The 19,451-nt window shown below is 47.2% G+C and overlaps 1 protein-coding gene across 5 annotated transcripts in view; it reads left to right on the top strand.

Moving 5' to 3' along the window:
• Positions 1-19,451, top strand: part of ITGB4 (integrin subunit beta 4) — a 436,088-nt gene that overhangs the window by 326,192 nt on the left and 90,445 nt on the right. For all 5 annotated transcript variants that reach the window (XM_069654756.1, XM_069654757.1, XM_069654755.1 and 2 more), the window contains exons 24-29: positions 1,800-1,948; positions 3,161-3,340; positions 7,568-7,716; positions 8,196-8,403; positions 13,544-13,710; positions 16,181-16,361. In XM_069654756.1, the coding sequence (XP_069510857.1) occupies positions 1,800-1,948; positions 3,161-3,340; positions 7,568-7,716; positions 8,196-8,403; positions 13,544-13,710; positions 16,181-16,361 (1,034 nt within the window). The remainder of the gene's footprint in view (positions 1-1,799; positions 1,949-3,160; positions 3,341-7,567; positions 7,717-8,195; positions 8,404-13,543; positions 13,711-16,180; positions 16,362-19,451) is intronic.

Below are 19,451 nucleotides of genomic sequence, written 5' to 3'. Positions count from 1 at the left end.
TGGCTTCCTGTGCTACTCCTATGCCAACGACAGAAAGATTATTCTGCTGCTCGATCTGTTTCAGCCTGATACGGCTGTTCAGCTGAGGAGTTGCCTGGAGGCCGTGGGTGGATGGATGGCCAGGAACATACTTAACTTGAACGGAGAGAAGACAGAGGTGCTGGTGGTTGGTACTGCAAATCCTTCTCTGTCCTGGATCCCCAAGTTCTGGCCCACTAGTTTGGACCCTTTTTCACACCTGTTTCATCGGTCAAAGACATAGGCATCAAGATTATGTCGACTTTATCCATGGCGGATCAGGTGTCAACCACTTGTCAAAAGGTTAATTTCAAGCTGCGGAAAATATGCAAGATTTTGCCTTTTATTCCTATTAAATGTCATGCCCCTGTAGTTTCCTCTATGGTAATCAGTGGAATTGATTATTGTAATGCGCTTTATTTAGCTGCACCGTACTATTTACTCCACCGTCTCCAGCTGCTGCAAAACATGGCTGCTAGAACAGTTCTTGCCCCACGCATGGTGCCCATATGACTCCCATTCTTCGACAGCTTCACTGGCTCCTAGTTGAGCAATGTGTGAGGTTTCAGTCTCTGCTTGGTACACAGAGCCTTTTACAAAAAAGGGACAGAATATCTTCAGGTGATGTTTTTCCTTTATCGTCCCCCATGGGCACTGCACTCCCAGGGCCTGATTCATAGAAGTGTTTTATAATGGTGCAATCCCATAGGAAAACATTCATGAATCAGGCCCCCAGTCGTCTTTGACTATCTCAGTTCCTAGTTGTAGGCTGTCTCGGGTTGGAGACCGTGTTTTCTCAGTGGCTGTGGCACGGGCTTGGAATTCTCTTCCTCTTCACCTGCGTGCTAGTGAGGCCTAATTTTCATTCCAGTAGGCCTTGAAAACATTTATTTTTTAGTTTTTTGTGGGTACTCAGCCAGTCCGTGCATTGCTTAGGGTATAGTGCCATGATGCCTTGGGGGACTGATGCGCTTTACCAGTGTCGATAATATGACATAACATGTACTAGGAGCTCTCTGTCTCAGTCATTCTCCTCTGAACGTATCCTATGGTTCACTTTATCTGTCACTCCACACTATACATTTTCCACGATCTCTCTTTCTCTAAAGCTCTCCTTTCTACCTGTCTATCACCCTCTCTAAAACTACATCTTGATTTCACTAGCTCTCCCCTCTGTACATGTTCCATGATCTCACTGTCCCTGTGCCCCCACTTTGTACACATTCCAGGCTCTCTAGCCCTTCACTACCATCTGCAGCTACAATACTTTCTCTGCCACTGCCTCTGGACATAACACATGCTCTCTCCATATCACTCCCATCTAAACAGACTATACCTTCAACATCTGTCACTCACATCTTTATAATACATCAACTGTCTCTATCACTTCGCTCTAGACCGATAATACTGTGGCTCTATCGCTCCCATATGAATATATATCATTCCCTTCCTGTGCATATATCACACACCCTGTGTCTCTCCTATTCCCTCTTTACATAGAAATACTCTCATCCTCTGTCCCTCCTGTCTGTGTATGTATCCTGTGCCTCTCCCTCATTCACACCTTATCTCCATGGCTCATGTTCTATGTCTCTGTCACTCACTTCTGCTTTGTACCTATCACAGAGCCTCTCTGTCTCTTTCATTCATGTATCCCATTCCTTCTTTTCCCCCCTGTCTGCCTGACTCTAGCCAGTGCTCCTGGTACACCCCGGCTGTCTCCCAGAGAATGCTTAGGATTTGGAAACAGTGTTGCCTTTTCCGCTCTCTCTGTCCTCTAGGCAGGATCACACCATCATGGACACAGTCCTACTGGCGCCTCGCTCTGCTGAGCCTGAGATTCTCAAGGTGACTGAGAAGCATGTCTCGCAGGAAGCCTTCAATGACCTGAAAGTGGCCCCTGGATACTACACTGTGGCGTCTGACCGAGGTAGGCAGTGAGCTCTCTCAGGCTTCAGGCAGAACCTGAGGGCCTGATGAAACGCATACCCCTCATATCTGCCGTGGCCCTGTTCATCTCAACGTTTAACCTTTTAATTTGGACAGATTCACACGCTCCACTCATCGCTGAACCGCACATATTCAATATGGCCATCTCGCCTCTGAAACTTCATACGTGCATTTCATATCTGTTCCTTCACCGCTCCCCTACCCTTTCAGCTTTAATACTTTCAGCCACCTTTTGACCTTTCATATGTTCATCTTGCATCTCATGTTGCCCATCTGGCCTTTCAGATATCACTCTCATCTTTCACACGTTAATCTATAATAATAGTAATACAAATATCACATTTTTGTAAAAACACTTCATGCCGGATTCCTCACACTTAAAATGTCTGTAATTAGCGCTGTGAACCCTGGGACTGCAAGTCCCACACTGGCATGTGAGTTGGGAGCTTACCTCACTGGACTGCCTTACTCAATGACTTTTGTCACCTCCTACTATGTTGCACTTCACTCTGACCTGTAACACCTGCCCTTCAGCTGTGTCACATTCCCACTTTAATCTTCAACATGGTCCACTTTCATCTCACCTCTGACCTTTCAAATGGTCATCTTATCTTTGGCCTTTCACACGAGAGCCACTCTCCTGAGACTTATCTAATGTCTCACCTTGCCTTTAATTATTTACATTTCTCAATCAATTTCACTGATCTTATACACTGTACTCTATAACCTTAGACTTTTCATACTCTTCTCCTCTCTGACACAACCTTTTTGACTTGATGGACTTAGCCATCAACTCTGACCTTCTTTATGACCCCGTTCTAGGCTGAGCTTTCACCTCTTCCTGCTGACCTGTAATCTCTCAAGTCTTGCCTCCTCATAGATAACCTTTTCCACTCTGTATCATTTCTTCTGGCCTTTTTCACTGTGCCCCTCATCAGATCTTCCAATCTCTAAGACATTCTCTATGACCGTCCACCCCTTACGCCATCACTTCATATCTCACATCATGACTTCTTTCCACGTCAAGTTTTGATCTTCCAATTCACCTCTGACCTGTCACACTTTGGCATCTCATCTCCTACGTTTTAGAGTCTACACCATCACCTGCACCCTCCTCTTCCTCATTCATACACCTTACTGCTGGCCCTTCCACCTGTGCTTATCTTCGTTGATCTTTCATCCCACCACTCAGATGCCCATGGGATGGTGGAGTTCCAGGAAGGCGTGGAGATGGTGGATGTTCGGGTCCCGCTCTTCATCAGGGATGAAGACGATGATGAGAAGCAGCTGCTGGTGGAAGCCCTCAGTGTCCCCGTTGGAATTGCTGGAATTGGACGCAAATTTGTGAATATCACTGTCATCAAAGAGCAAGGTGGGTGGTACCATGTAAGCTCAAGGAGTCACCTAAAATACTCCTTATGCAAACTCGCAAATTTGCACATAAACCTCTGTGAGGTCTGAGTGATCAATGGAGACAATGTACCTGGGGAGGCCTCAGTAATGAATGGAAACAATACCCAATTTAAGGCCTCAGTATTGAGATTAAAGAAGGCATGCTCCAAGGGAGTTCTCAGAAATGAGAGGACACAGTACTCCAGGCCAGGGCCCAGTAGGACTCAGACACAGTACTCCAGATGGTTTCAAAAATGAGATTCCATTGTACTCCAGATGACTTCTCAGTAATGAGTGGTCCAAATACTCCAGGTGAGGTCTCAGTAATGAGTGGAGGCAATATCCCAATTGTGATCTCTGTCATGAGCTTTGAAAGTACTCCAGGTAAGGTCTCAGTATGAGCAGACATAGTACTCCAGGTAATATTTCAGTAATGAGCAACTACAATACTGCAGTGACACCTCACTAATGGGCCGAAGCAATACTTTAGTTAAGGCCCCACTAATGAGGGAACACAGTACACCCAAGGAACTCTCTGTAATGAGCAGAGACAGTATTCCACACCATTTGGGGTGAGGGTTCAGTAATGAGCAGACATAACTCCTGGCGGTATCTCACTAATTAGCGTGAGGCAATACTCATAATGATTGGACACAAAGTGAGGTTGCAGTAATGACTGAACACAGTACTCCACAGTCATCTAGGTCACAGCGACTCCTCAGTAATAAGAAACGCAGTTCTCTATTTAAGCTCTGACTGGACAGCATTCTTCTGGTGAGGTCTCAGTAAAGAACGGGCACCATGTGAGGGCTCGGTAATGAGTGGAAACAGCACTCCACAGTAGTTCAAATGAGGTCTCAGCCAAGATCAGAGGTTTCACTGATCAATGGACACAATACTTCAGATGACATTTCAACAAGAAGTGAGTATAATTTTGTAGGTGAGACCAACATGACAGGGACAGAATGGAGTGTTGTACATAAAGTGTATGTGTGTCCTACACAGAGATCGACTGGTGCATTCTGCGTGAGATATAGGTACTGTGTAGTCAGATACTGCCAGTGTCCCCTTTCCAGCTGACTATGTGTCTAGTTGTGATTTAAGATCTACTGTCCTCTGAAAATCAGCATAAGACTTTAGCACCATCAGACTTTTAAAGCCAGTCCGGCATACATACATGACCTACGGGAAAAAGTACAGACCTTCTTGTTCCTTAATGGGATAGGAAGCTGGCAGTTCAAGCACAAACCCAAGAGTTTAAAACAACATCCTGACACAAATCAGACCGCACATCAGACCAGTTCTCTCCCTCATGAAATTCAGGAAGGAAATGTAGACTGTTCTCTTTAAAAGCCACCTTGGCCGTGGCTGATCAAGGACTCTGGCAGGGCCCCTTCCCATTAGGATATTTCTTCTGTTGCCCGTGCTATGGGGATGAGGGACACTTACCCACAACAGGGTATCCCAAGACTTTTCCCTGGCTCACCTAGTCGTAGACGTGGCTGAGTAGTCATGGCCACCAATCACAAAGGCAGTGGTGTGGGTAAGATACAGTAAAACACATATACTACATTCAATATGAATTGTCCACACGAAGATGTTATGAAGTTGTTGTGAACGTACAGCTAAGGGCCTTTTAGTGTTCTGAGGTTGTAACCCTACCAGTTAGAGTCACCATGGCTCTCCAGAATCCAGTAGATATTGAGGAAGCAAACTCCGGGCCTTAGTATACTGGGGTGCCTTAAAATCCGAATCTGTTCAACAGAGATCCACCTCCCATAGAAATTAATAAGAGAAATGTACTGGGCTCTGATTGGCTGACTGACATACAGTCCTGGTGCTGCGGTATCCCCCACTTGGCTCTGATTGGCTGAGAGGGATACAGTCCTGGTGCTGCAGTATCCCCCAATTTTAAATATATGTTAATGTTAAAGGACATTTGTACCGTGCACTATCAAGTCCTGCCAAGATGGCGGTGAGCCTGTGAGCTCCCTGACCCCTTCATAAATCTGGACGAAATGTGGTCCTTCCCCACAGCATCCATGCAGAATTCTGCAGTGTATCGGCTGGCTGGTCGTTTAAGGAACATTCCGGGAATGTTTGGCTGTTATGCGACGTGCGTAGCTACTGCCGGAGCAATGGAACAAAAGCAGAGTCTTGATGGTAAAACTGGTGCAGGAGGCCACGCCCAAGGCACAGGAGACCCTCTCTGAGGGCACTGCTGATATGCAGCAACTTGGTCGGTCCCTCATATGGATGGCCCGGACTAGCGGCTGAGGACTGGTGCACTGCCGGTGAACCGACAACTGAAGGGGAAGGGACAGTGGTGGTGCCAGCAGACCGTGATACAGTGCACTGAAGAAGCGGGGTATGCAGAGCTGTCAGGCATTAGAGGAGAGCCATGACTATGGGACAGAGCGGCCCCGGAATCCGATAGCTACCCGGGGAGTGCGGATCCTCTAGCCTAGAGGTGTGCAGCAAGCAGAGAGGTGGACATTGCCGTGGGACTGGGGGCCCGACCCAAGAGGCCCTGCTGGAGCAGCTGCCAGTAACAGAGGTGGCAATGAAATGGTGCCTGGGTCCCTAGGTGAAAGGTGTGGATCGGAGCGAATAACACCGGCAATGGGCAGCGCAACATCTCTGGTGACTGGAAGGGTTGATAGGCCCGGTATCTATATCTGCTTGGTGGGGACGATGGGAGATTGTATCTTGCAGGTCCGCTAGCTGAGGGAGTGAAGGCACATTCTGATTGACATTGGATTTATCACTTCAGGTTGGTGGTGCAGCACTGCAGGGTGGCAAGCATATCTGTACTATAGGGGGGGCTGCTCACTGTATCTTGGGGAGAGCACTGCCACAGGACAAGGCAGGGAAAGGTGGCCCTGCAAGCATACTGTGAAGGACAGTGGGGTCCACGAACCACAGCACTGGGAAAGAGATTGCACAGTCCCTAATGTTTACAAATCCACTCCACAGGGTGTTCTGACCTCATTGCTTATTTAAAACACTGGTTTGGAGGAAACACAGAATATTCTGCAGTTATCAGACACCCCAGGTGAGCGAATAGAGCCCTCAGTGGTTGGTACATTGGGGTGCAAGAGGAAGGTGGGAGACACGTCACCTAAGTGCCCATAGGATTTTAGAGGCAAGAGGGGAGGATGACGACATTCTCTGGGGGCTTCGGCCAATGGTATACATTGTCTACTATGAATGGTAGGAGAAAGTGATTGTATTGTTTTCTTTTTTTATAGACAAGGTAAAGTACTATAGACTAGTACATTGTTATTATGTTCTTTGGTAAATAAAGGGTGAGGGCTACTAGTAACATACTATTCATTTTTTGAGGGTATTTGTAGAAAACTGTTGGTTTTGCTAATGCTTGTTGTGCAGAGTGTGGGAATGCACGAACACCATCTATTCTATCCAAGGAAAGACCCACATGGTGAGAGAATGATAACCCCTTATACACAGGAATGACTAGGGAAGTTTCAAAGCCACTAGCTCTTCAAAATGAAGGGGGCAGACCTGGAACTGACTGGTGGCTCGCCCACAGTCAAGGGCGTACAGTAGAGGACCCCACCAAGCCAAAAATACTGAGCGACGCTTTCAGTGCCCATGTCCAATGCTCGTGCTTGTTGCCAGACTGCTGCCAATGTGGGCATTTCTAAGCACTAAATTCCACCGTAGCTGGCTCTGGAAACCACTCTACACACATGCATCTCTTATTTTAGGGAGCTAGGGTGCACATTTGCCATGCACCTCTTCCTATGTCTTTAATCTGCACCACGAAGGTGGGGGTCCCTGCTGAACCTCTGAAGGGACCGGTCATGTACTGAAGGTGGAACCTAGGGGAAAGGAAAGAGGATGTAACACAAGTGTGCAGAAAAGCCCTAGGTTACCCCAAAACCTTCTAACTCAGGCCTCTCCACAGAGCACCCATTGGTCCAGTTGCATTCGCAATCAGGGCGGGCACTATGATATCTGTGATTTGTAGGTGCAGTACTTTTGAATCAAACTTGTTCATTTTATGTGAAATGGAGACAGACCCCCTCCAATATATTAGAATAGTTTATTGCAGGCAAATATAGGTGTGTTATACATTAGGTGTGGTCAGACGTGTGAACTCGATGCCAATGGAAACAGACAAATCCAGTAGACATGAAGAATGTGTCCATTGCTGATAGAGGTTGTGTCCTTCCTTTCTCAGCCAAGAGTATAATCACCTTCCTGCAGCCATCGTACACCTGCGCCCGTCAGGACAAAACGGTGAAAATCCCAGTCATTCGAGAAATCACAGAGAACGGGCGCTCTCAGATCTCATACCGAACCCGCGACTTGACCGCCAAGGATGGAAAGGTGAGAACTGGATGCACCAGGCATTGGAGGGTGGGTGGTGGAGAGTGACGGGTGCTGGAGAACCACTCATCAGACAGTCACTCCTATCTATTCTAATTCCGATCTCCCGGGCTGATAGCACCGTTAGTAGCACGCTGAGATACCCTTGCGATACTATGTCACTCCTTTCCTTAGAAAGTCACTCTTTTCCACAGTCACTCCTCTTCACCAAGAATTACTCTTCTTCTCTATAGAAATTCACGCCTCCCCTCTGGCACCACTCGTCATACACGGATACGCTTCTCCACAGACAGTCAAATACAGTCACACCTTTAAAAAGACAGTCACTCTACTACAAAGCTTGTCATTTCTTTCCAGAGGCAGTCACTCTCTTTCAGTTACTCCTCACCATAGGCAGTACATCTTTTACACAGATTCTCACTCCTCTCTAAAGTTGGTCACACCTCTCCACTGACAGTCATTGCCCTCTCTCCTTCCAGGATTACCTCTTCACTGATGGGGACTTGGTCTTCCAGCCAGATGAGACACGGAAAGAGATTCCTGTGAAGCTGCTTGAGCTCTCAGAGATGGACACCTTGCTCCGCAATGGGCAGGTCAAGCAGTTTGCCATGGACCTCAGCAACCCCAAATATGGGGCAAAGATCGGGAAATACCCACAGACCACAGTCACCATTGCGGATGCAGCAGGTGAGTGCACCGGGAGCACAGGCACTCTGGGAATTCCAAATTATGGATTTATTCTGGCAGAACGATTGTGCTTTAATGAATGGCAAGCATCTTAGGCTAAGTGTGGCATTGCTACTGTTGGGCTGCACCCTCTGTGTTACGTGAATGTTTTGCCTGATACTTTGAAGAAAACCTGATTGCACGAAGGACCCAGTAGAATGAAATCAAGATAGGGGTTATTAAGTGGCAGTCCGAGAGTCTGCTGAAGAGGCAACTTACTAATTGTGGGTTTTCAGTAGTAAAAGGTTCAGTAGTAAAAGGTTAAAGTTAGCCAGGTAAGTGGCAGGTAGGAGGAAATGGTTCAACTGTCCTGAGCACGTAGACTCAGTATTATGCCTGTTAATTAATTATTTGAGGTGGAATGGAACCTTCAGGGGAAACTGAGGAATTCTGCCTGGTGAGCGAGTGCTGCACATCTCATTGAGTGTACATCTGAGGTAATGGGGGGGACAATAGGATTCACGGGCTCCGGTCTGTCACTGGGATGCTGTTCCAGTAGGCAGGGATGTAGCGAGAGGAGACCTGGTTCCTATTTGTTCCTTGCACACCGGTTGTGTCACAAGTCAGCAATGACCTGGCAGAGCGTGACCCAACTGAGTAACCGTGCTTTGCAGCTTGGTAGGCAGGTGTGAGACTGGTGGTTGCCTTGTAGGTCATACATGCAGCCTTGAAGAGTATTCTGGCTAGGTGAGAAACCAGTGGTCCTCCCGTAGAATGGGAGAAATGTTGTTAAATGTATTGTTCCCCTTTATGAGCCGTGCTGCAGCATCTTGGGTGGACCTAGATGAGTCCAGGGGCGATAGTAGAACGCTAGTGAGGCGGGTTTTTCCCCCATCAATGTGAGAGATTACTAATGTCTGGACTGTGGTTTTGAAGTCCTCAGGTGGAAGGAAGGATGTTATCTTCCGGAGGAGGGTTAGTAGCAGCTACTTTGGGCTTTTTGTTTGCATGTTGCTCGGAAGGACAGAGTGTTGTCTATAATAAACCCAAGAGAATTAGCAGTCTGGGTCAGGGAAGGAGCGAGGCCATAAAGATGTATGTCATTTAGCCACTCCTGGATAGCATCCTGCTTAGATGGGTGAATGGGTAGGAGGATTTCTGTCACTGTGGGATTCTGCTCCAGGTATTGCTTGTCATCCAGGCTTGATTGGAGACAAGGCAATTCCTGAGACTTACAATGTCCTGGCTTCCACATGGTTCCGTGTGTGAGTAGCTCGGTGGGCAGGATGGATCCACGCTTGGCATAGAAATGGGGCATCATCTGATATTTCAAATATATGAAAAATTGCCTGCAATTCTTTATGGTCGATCAGAAGAAATGTCAGCTACTGTCCCAACTGACAGCATATTAGGTGCAGTAGGATTTTGTTGGCGGTACTATTGTATTCGGTGGAGTGGTCCTAAACTACTGTGAGGCTTGGGGTACCATTTTCTCCAAATGGATTGTTCTGCAAGTCATAGAATGCATGAGGGTCTATCATCCACCATGGAGAAATCTAGCAGAATAAGCAAGCATGGTGTAACATTATCCCGTGTGAGAACAGCTCTAGAAGGTATGAGTGTCATTGTCCAGTTTAGAAAGACCTAAGCTAGGCCCCTTTTTAAAGCGGTTACCTTTTTTAAAAAAATGAATAGCACCAAAGCTTACTTGGGAGAAAAGAAATCCTTCCTCTATCTGTATTTTGTGGCCATCTTGGAAAAGGTTTGTTCTTCCATTAACTTCCCATGGGTATTCGCACCTGAGCACAGCATGCCCACACCGCGGATACATGCAATCAGTGCACCAAAGGTATGTCCATTGGCACCCATTTGCTTTGTGTACATGGAGAGCATGAGGGATACTGTCCAACATTATTCAAGTCTGTCTAGGACACTGCACTGTTCCATAAGGGACCCACTGCATCTCTCGAAGAACCATCTACAGGGCAGCTCCTTCTCCTGCAAGTCCTTCAATCTCTGCGACTGTGGCAGCCCTTCCTTGTAACTAAGCCAGTCTAGCAGTGAAATCTACACAAGGACTTGCTGATTACAAGGATGATGTGACCCCTATCCAAAGAGGGACATGAAAAACATGAAAAGGTGTATTTACCTTTGCCTGCTCAATGGCAAATTATGGGCATAAAATTAATGATTTAATATTAAATCACGACGTTGACCTCAGTTAACGGGCTGCTCGCATACACAACCAACTTGGAACAGGAACTGGGCATGACAATCGCGGAGGAATCATGGGGCAGAATTTGGGAGAGAGCACATAAGGCATATAGATGTGCCACCATGAAGGAAGGGATGCATAGGATCATACAGAGATGGTATATGACCCCGGAAAGGATTCATAAAAAGACTCCCTTAACCCCACCGACGTGCTGGAGGGGAAGGTCACAGATCGGAAACATGGGTCACATGTGGTGGGCACGGCCAAAAGGCCAGGTATATTGGGTAGAGATTGTAAGGTTGATTAAAGACATTGCGGGATGTAGGCTCCCAATGTCGCTGCTTATAGTGTTGGGGGATGCTGATGGAGAGGGGGCACACAGTATGACAGGGGCCAAATCCACACTAGTTACTCACCTATAGAATGTGGCTAGGTGCAATCTGGCGACCTTTTGGAAGGAACCGGAATGGCCAACCGTAGCACACTGGTGGATAGAGGTCTGGGAGGGGGTGGTCATGGATAAAATAACTGCACTGATCCTCAAAGGTTTTTCGAAGTACTATTGCATATGGGCTGCGTTCATTGATTACGTGAGAGAAAAAGAACATGTTTACCACAGACCATTGCTTCTCAAACAATTTGCACTGGTCTAGATGAAGATGCCAAAGAGGGGGGGAGGGAGTGGGGGATTAACCGAGTCGGTGAAGTTACAGAAAATAATGAAAAGGGGGGAATGGATTTCTACATGAAAAAGAACGAATACATTTGGGGACTTCTCTAAATGTGTTGACAACACGCTACAACTGATGTGTTTCCTGAACTGTGTTACGATATCTATTGCTGATCTCAATGAAAAAATAAACATGTTTTTCAAAAAAATCACAACGTTGAACTTTTTCGTATTGCTGAGTAATGGCTCACTCCGTCCTTGGGGCCTGACATAGCCGCAACAGCAGAAGAGGTACACGAGGGCCTAGGGTGACATTCGATTGCACAGCATCTCTCCAGGAGAAAGGATCAAGCATGACGGCGGGGTTCCCAGAACCCTCAAGCTTCCCATGGCCATGCGTGCAAAGGCCATCCAGTCCTGGTGTTTCCCTTTGGATTCCGGGACGAATCGTGTTTTGTTAACCATTTTTAAGTTTCAAAACGCAAAGGAAAAGCATGACAGGACGCCTGGCGATGTGGAGCAGGCCGTCTATGTGAATCCCAGAGCTCGAGGTTTCGCATAAAAGAGAGCCCCATGCTTCAAGGCGCTGGACAAGCCCAGGCACTCTGCAGAGTAACTGCTGCACAGCCTCATGCTGGTAGAGCACAGCAAACACACTGGTTATGCGTCGCAAGGTATGATGTTCACTACCGGGGTTGAGAAATTCCCTCCCCCGCATCCTGCATACGAGGCCAACCCCCTCCCCAAGTCGTTCCTACTGCACAACTATCAGAAGGAATTGGCAAAAGAATATAGGATAAACAGGCGTCTCTGCCCACCTAACATCCGAGCAACAGTCACTCAACATGCTGAGATACCTTTGCTGCGACCTGCTTCAGGATTCCTCACCCAAGTTTCAGAGAATTCAACATTAGATGTGGAACCCTGATCCAGCTAAACATCACTGCATTACCAACAGTGCAGTTCGTATACAGGACTTACAGCCAATAGTGTTTCCTCATGAGTGACTTTGCAGATGATCCTTAAAACTGCATAGTCATGTGGCAATATTTATCTGCTTAGTATCTAAACTAAAGCCCTATCTTTATATACCTACCGTCCAACTGGAGTTACTGGTGTTGCTCTGTGTGGAATCAATGTGGCCCAAGTCATTCTTAGACCCTTCCTGAGACTAAGGGCCTCATTACAAGGTTGGCGGTAACCCGCCGGTGCGACCAGCCGGTTGCCGCCAACCCCGTAACACTGAATCCAGCGCCTGACATTGCGGTGCCACCAGGACATCACAAGTCCCAGCGGCGCAGGAAGTCAGGCACCGGATTTTGTAACTCCTCATTCCCATAGGACTCTATGGGAGTGGGGAGACAGAAACACTGGAACCGTTCCGGTGCTTCAGTGAAAAGTCTGCAAACTCGTAGTGTGGCGGTCAGGAAGCAAGGGTGCCGCTGAGCTTACAGTCACCCTTGTTTCCAGACCCCCACACTTGTAATGAGGCCCAAAGTCTTGCTGCTCTGCCACTTCACCTTGAAGGTTAAGCACACTTTTAAAATAATATATTTGTTATCTTTAATACTATGTATTATACCTTAAGTACTTATTTTGAAGCAGATATGTTTTCAGAATATCAGTGTGGTGTATTTTCCGTGTGTATGTGTTTGGACTAATTGTACCCTTTTGTCAGCCTGCTGCCCTGACCCGAGAGTTAAGTGTTGTCACTCTGTTCACATTACCTACCTGAAGAGAGGTTGGGCTTCCCTTTTTTTCCAGGTGCGTTTAGCCCCCGTTGAGTTCAGAAGTTATAATGCCCTCCACAGAGGGTGGTGTAAACATCGCCTTGACAGTGGCTCAGCATCTTCCGTTGGCTTCCGCTGGGCAAGAGGGCTTTGTAATGATTTCGTAGTTTGTAAGGCGAGTTTAGTGTACAGTGGAAATTTCAAATTGGGCAGATCACGTACTCATTTTAGTGCACTGAAGAAGGTCGGCGCTGCGGAGGTGTTGATGGTGTTGAGCCATGTAGAGAACAAGGAGCAGCTATACAGGTGTTTTCAGGCTTGTGTAATTGATCTCATGATTTCAGATAATTTGAGTCACTTAGGTGATGTTGGCATGGGATGTTCTGGTATTCATTTTCCTCATTTGTATCGCCTACCTTCCCTCTAGTTCAGTCAGCTTCTGCAAGCAGGCCTGGGTCAGACAAGCACACACAGGCAGCCCATTTGCCCTTTGGCCCCCGAGCTGTAACCCTGCATTTGCCTCATGCCTCTCTTTTCTGCCCTCAGAGCCTGCCATCAAAGGGGGCCGTAAAGAAACTGCGGAACAGATGATGCTGGCTTCTTCCCCGCGGGGCACAATGGGAGCGCCCATCAACCTTACTGCCCAGGCCATCAGCGCGCGGAAGATCCGGGTGAACTGGCAGCCTCCACAGGGCAAGCCTTCCGGGTACAAGGTGAGAGACAGCTTAGTTGGTTGTAGGCATCACTCAGGCGGTGACTAAAGAACCCGCCAATGTGATCACGTGACCGCAGACTGCAATCACGCGGCTACCATTTCCACCACCGTGTAATAGCCACAAAGATGGTGAGACTGGGAATGGGGTGCCACCCTATATGAACGTATATATGCACATGGGTGCAGGACGATTGCTCACCTAAAGAATTCCTGTAAGTGTTACGTAAAGGCCAAGTCGTGCCTATCTGAATGATGTCTAGGACGCCTGGAGATGTGGCGCAAAGGACAGCGTGTGTCTTCCTTTGGGGTTTGTATGTACAGGGATGCTATTCTGGAGCAAAAGACTTGCATTCGGGCTCATTTGCATACCCAGAATGCCTTGCTGATGTGGCTCTGAACTGAAGGGGAACTGCCAGCGATGGCTACTAGGTGGCGTTGTGGAATGTGTGACTTGGCTCAAATGGACTTTCCTATATTCACATTTCAGGAGAAAGGTTTTTTTGTGGGGCAGGGAGGAGAGAGAGAGAGAGAGACCTAACTTCCAGCACACAGTTTGTGCTCGGCTCTGAGACTATCTATCTGTATGAAGAGGGGTTTGCTAAAAGTGGGGCATACGCAGTCAGAGGTTTGTACATAGGGGTGCTGGAAGTGAGGTTTGAGAGGGTGGAATGTGCCTAGTTATAAGATCCTCTGTGTATATAGGAAATGTAACACATGGGAGGTTGTGGAGGGGGAGGGGGGGCAGGGTGCATGGATGGCGGGGCTCGTCTGCATGAGTGCGGGTTCTGAATGGTAGACGTTGGGGGGCAGTTGTGGGTGCGGGGGAGGTGGAAGAGATCCACAATGGAGCAGGGTGTGCTCGTCTCTGAGAGCGCCTGTGTACGGGGGACCTATATTCCTGTATAGATTGTTCTGGCCCCCGCTCTGAGCCTGCCTGTGTGCGCACAGAGGTGCTGGAGGTGGTGCATAACGTGCTTGGCTGCCAGAGACAGTGAGAGACGTGCCACAGGTTGTGCTTTGCCACTGAAGATGTCAGTATGAAAAGGGGTGCTGTAAGTGAGCCTGCCGGGGCTGTCTATATCTACAGGGGGGCTGGCTGGTGTGAGGCCTAATGGACCAGAGCAAACCTGGCTTTGTGAGTGTCTGATAGCATGAGTCAGTTAGCTCAGTGATTTAAGAGCTCACTGCTAGGGTGTGAGTCAAACCCCGTCAGCGCCGACTCAGACTCTCATGCTTCCATGGTTCAGGTCCATTCAATTGGTTAATAGGAATGCCTGGTATATCAATTACTATAAATGATGAACGCGTTGGCAGCAAGTGGTTTATAAAACAAGTTATTTCATCTCATTGTTGCTGTTATCGTCATTATTTTTATTGTCAGGGTGCTGGAAGTGAGGTATGCATGGGAATAGGTGTCCTGGTTGGCAGACATGCACAGGGTTGTTGGAGCACAGCTGAGGCATAGGACATTATGCTGGGCATTGGTAGAAGAAGTCTGCCAAAAAAGTGGTGGAACTGTGGTCTGGGCAGGGGAGAGGGAGGCGGAAGCCTAGTGTAACATCTGGCAAGGCGTTGCGGCTGGGGCATGGCAATAGTCTAAGTGACTAGTAACTAATGCCCCTATTACAACTTTACACTTGCACAGGGACATGAACGGGCAAATCCTCTTTATGGAATGGGGAATATGGTCATAAAAAGGAGAGGAATGGTACAGAAAAAAATTAAGGTAGTGGAACACCGCCCCCGACCGTTCCCGTTCACTTCGATCACTGATGCTGGGATGCTAAAGAGCACCTTTATATGCAGGGGAGCTGGAAGTGAGGCATAATGGAGCAGGCCACGACTAGGAGTGAGACTGTCAATATATGCAGGAGGGGTGGCAGAGATAGGTGCCCAGCCTGCAAATAACATAACAGGCGTATTTGTAAAGCGCACGTTCACCTCCGAAGGGGGATCTTGGCGCTAATAACAGATGTGTGTTGTTACCCAACCTTATGGTACTCATTTTATCGACTTTGGAAGGATGAAGGGCTAAGTGGGCCCGCCGGGATTCGAACCTGTGACCAGGAGGTTAAACATTGGCCCCTGTAGTGGATGCATTAGTCCACTGAGCCACAGTCTGTGCGTGCAGCAGGTATGCTGGAAGTGAAGTGTAAGGGGCAGATAGCACCTGCATGTGAGACTGTCTGTATGCACAGGGTGTCCCGGAGTGATGGAAAAGGGAGCAACATCTCCCTGGCTGCTGGAGACATCTGACTTTACACGAGTGCTGAGACCACGTTTATATGTGGGATGATGCTGGAGGTGAGGCACGAGGCCTCGTTTGCCCCTGAATGTGGAATTGTCTGCATGTACAGAGGAGCTTAAGGTGAGCCATGTGGAGCAAATCATGCCTGGCTGCGACACCCCATGTATGTATGGGGAGCTGGAAGCCAGACCTCAAGATACACCCTTTCCTCTCATTTCAGGTAAAATACTGGATTCAAGGCGACCCTGAATCTGGGGGCACCATCATCGATACCAAAGCACCCTCTGTAGAGCTGGGTAACCTCTACCCCTACTGCGATTACGAGATGCGTGTGTGCGGCTACACTGCCCAAGGCGATGGCCCTTACTCTGACATGGTCTTCTGCCAGACACTGGAGGACAGTAAGTTGTTGCATTGCAAGCTGAAGGGGCCCTCAGCTGACCCCTGGGGTGGGTAATTCAAGTCTGCTGAGTCCTTCCCATGCTTGCTTCCAGAAGATGATAGTGCCACAGTTCAGAGCCACTTTCACTCTGTCTAGAACATTGGGGCCCAGTTGACATCTCAGCAAGCACTGTGACTGCTTTCAGTCTCACTAGTAAATGCCTTGGATATGTTTTCTTTTGTTCGGGAACACAGTTATCCTTTAAGTAGGCCGGTTCACGTGTAGAATGCCTCATTGATGATGGGGATATCTATGGGCAAGTCGCAGCGGGGTTAGCTATCAAGGGGAAAGTGTTAAATATTGTCCTAGAGGGATAGGTCTTGCTGAAGGGAAACCTTTCAGTGTGTCCACGCTCCCCTGAATGTCTGGCACTCTATGCCACTACCATGTCACAGCCTATTCTCTGCAAACAAGATGTCTTGGTGAAGGTATCTCATCTTGCATGGGACATCTGGAAGGTACAGCACTGCAACATGTACATTTCTAGTTGGGTAACTAACGGCGATGGGAATATGGTCCACAAAGGGGTTCAGACTGCCCTCTAACAGACAATGGTGAGGAAATGTGAGTTGGCTATGTTGTCATTTGGAATACAGAGGTGACATGAACCCTGATGTTGATAGGTGCCCAAATACAATGTTATTTTCTGCGTGGCCTTCTTTCCATCCCTTTTACACTGCCTGTGCTGTTCCCGTGAACCAACAGTGCAGGGGTGAATAAGAGACGCATGAGGGCTACATAGACAACTTGGACAAAAATATATAGCTGCTACGCTGCCACCCACCCGTCACCCTTCCCTCTAGTGTCACCCTTCCCTCTCCACACCACTGAAGAACCGGCGAGTCACAGACAATGTTGAATTCATCTTCCGTGAGGTCACACTAGTAGGAAATGACTTGTGTGTTCCACTGTCGTGATGCCATAGCAGGACGATTCAACATTTAGAAACGTCTTTCTCCATCAAATGGCTTCCTATGTAAGCCGTACACAGCCCATTGATCTGTAGGCGTGTATACAGATTAATCTACTTCAAAGAGGCGGAGATGGGAGGGACCACTTACTGGGGGTGATTCCCTATTTCTAGAACAGGTGCAGTCCTCGTGGAAATATTCACCTTTAGCATTAAAAAGTTATAAACCGATACCCCCAAGAAATCGGAAAGTATAAATGATTGTGTCTGTGTAATTATTCCAGTGGCCATTTCCTTAGACGGTTCTATGGCCAGGGCATCCATAGTTATTCCATTGAAACTTCCACTAAATCGGGGCTGAACTAGTCACCCACAAAGACTAACACGGGGTTTCCAAACCGCAACGGGCTCACAGTTCTTCTAGAAGATTGCACCCAAAGCTAATCCCAGCACCAAAGTGGTGGTAGGCGACGGTTCACAACAATTCAACCACAGCTGACGAAAAAGAACTCAGTACCCATACAATCAAATTCCAAAGGAGCAAAAACCTGATTACCAAAAAAAAGACTAAAAAAACAACTGCGTTTTATAATTGTACAACCAGCCTTATAATAAAGGAGCCTGCCCATCCCAAAAAAGAACACGGGCCTACGTTGAAAACGGATGCCGAAAATAAACCGAGGAGACAAATATAGATCAATGTATGTCTGTTGCCTGAATAAACTGCTCACATTTGTAATACTCATTATATTTTGCTGAAATTGTTAACCATAGAATGCAGAAGAAGACCCTCTCCTAGACCCCCACTACACATCCCCACCCACCCTCACAAATATTGCCTTACCCCAACCCACCACCTACATTTTGGTGGTAATTCTGACCAAAAATAAAAGCTAAGCAAAAAAATTCGATCCGTTTTTTGGTTGAGCAATAGACTCTACTGTATACATATGAATAAAAAGGTCTTCAAGATTCAAAAAGGCCAGTAGGAAATTCAGCAACATGATCAACAGCATCATGGTCATCAGGAGAACCAGCAATTGTTGATGAGTTCTCTCCCTGAAGTAAAGTAAGTTTGGATTTAGATGTTGAAAAACGTGGACATGTTTTCTCATTTGAGTTTCTCATTGCAACCCCAGTGGATTATCACAGTCCCACAGGCTGGCAGGGTGCTGCTCACCCACAGAGGAGTCTCACTCGATCCTCATAAGTGCTGGCCTCTTCATAACGCAATGAACTTATGGGTGTTCAGGTTGGCACCCCAATATTGCAGTGTTACTGGTCAGGAAATACGGATGTGTGGCCAAGATTCTCCTTTACCCTCAAAAGGGCATATTAGCTCTCCCCTACAAGGTTGTGTAGTCCTCCAATGAGGCTCTAGAAAGTTCACCCACAAACCAGCAACATATAGATGCATGGCACCCTGCCTTTGGCATATGCTGCGAACCCTCTAAGGGTTTAATCAGCTCTAGCAAACAGCTGTGACAAGAGAGGACAGGAGATGTTTAGCATAAAAGTGTCATCTTCTAACTCACTTGTCATTTTCACGCCCTTGTCTGGCTTAAGGAAAGGTTGGAAGAATGCATTCCATTTCCTTAAAGTGTGACACAAACAAACTCTTAAGTTGAAGTTCAGAGAGACCAGAATTTGCAGTTAAGGTAACAAAATTAAATGATCAGTCTGATGTTCCACAAATAGTAATTAAACACTATCTAGCTTCAACACATTATTTGCATAAAATATGAATGATAATATTTGGAATAACTTTTACAAAATAATGATTTGCTTTTCAGACTAGGTTCATCAGGTTGGGAGCTTCAGTTATTTGAAGAAAGACACATTCTGGACAGTATTTAGCAGAATACGATTGCTACTATTTGGTATTAAGCCAAACACTGAAATAAAATGCCTGGTACTCTCTAGTTGTTCCTAATGCTCCCTCTTCCCATGTTGGACACCTGAGGTACATCAGCCCTTGAGATACCCGCAGTCCTGCCGGCCTCCTCACTTCGGGTGGGAGTATGTTAGATGGTCATCAATATGATGGAAATATAGTCTAGTGGATAAACCAACAACCTTACTTCAAGGCCTGTTTCTAATCCTAGGTTCAGAACGTAGCCAACAATCGAGTGGTTCTGG

The sequence above is a fragment of the Ambystoma mexicanum genome, chromosome 3q (assembly GCF_040938575.1).
Source record: "Ambystoma mexicanum isolate Mex_15411 chromosome 3q, UKY_AmexF1_1, whole genome shotgun sequence".
Lineage (NCBI taxonomy): Eukaryota > Metazoa > Chordata > Amphibia > Caudata > Ambystomatidae > Ambystoma > Ambystoma mexicanum.
Note: the sequence above shows the minus strand (reverse complement) of the source record. Positions and strands in the feature narration are given on the sequence as shown.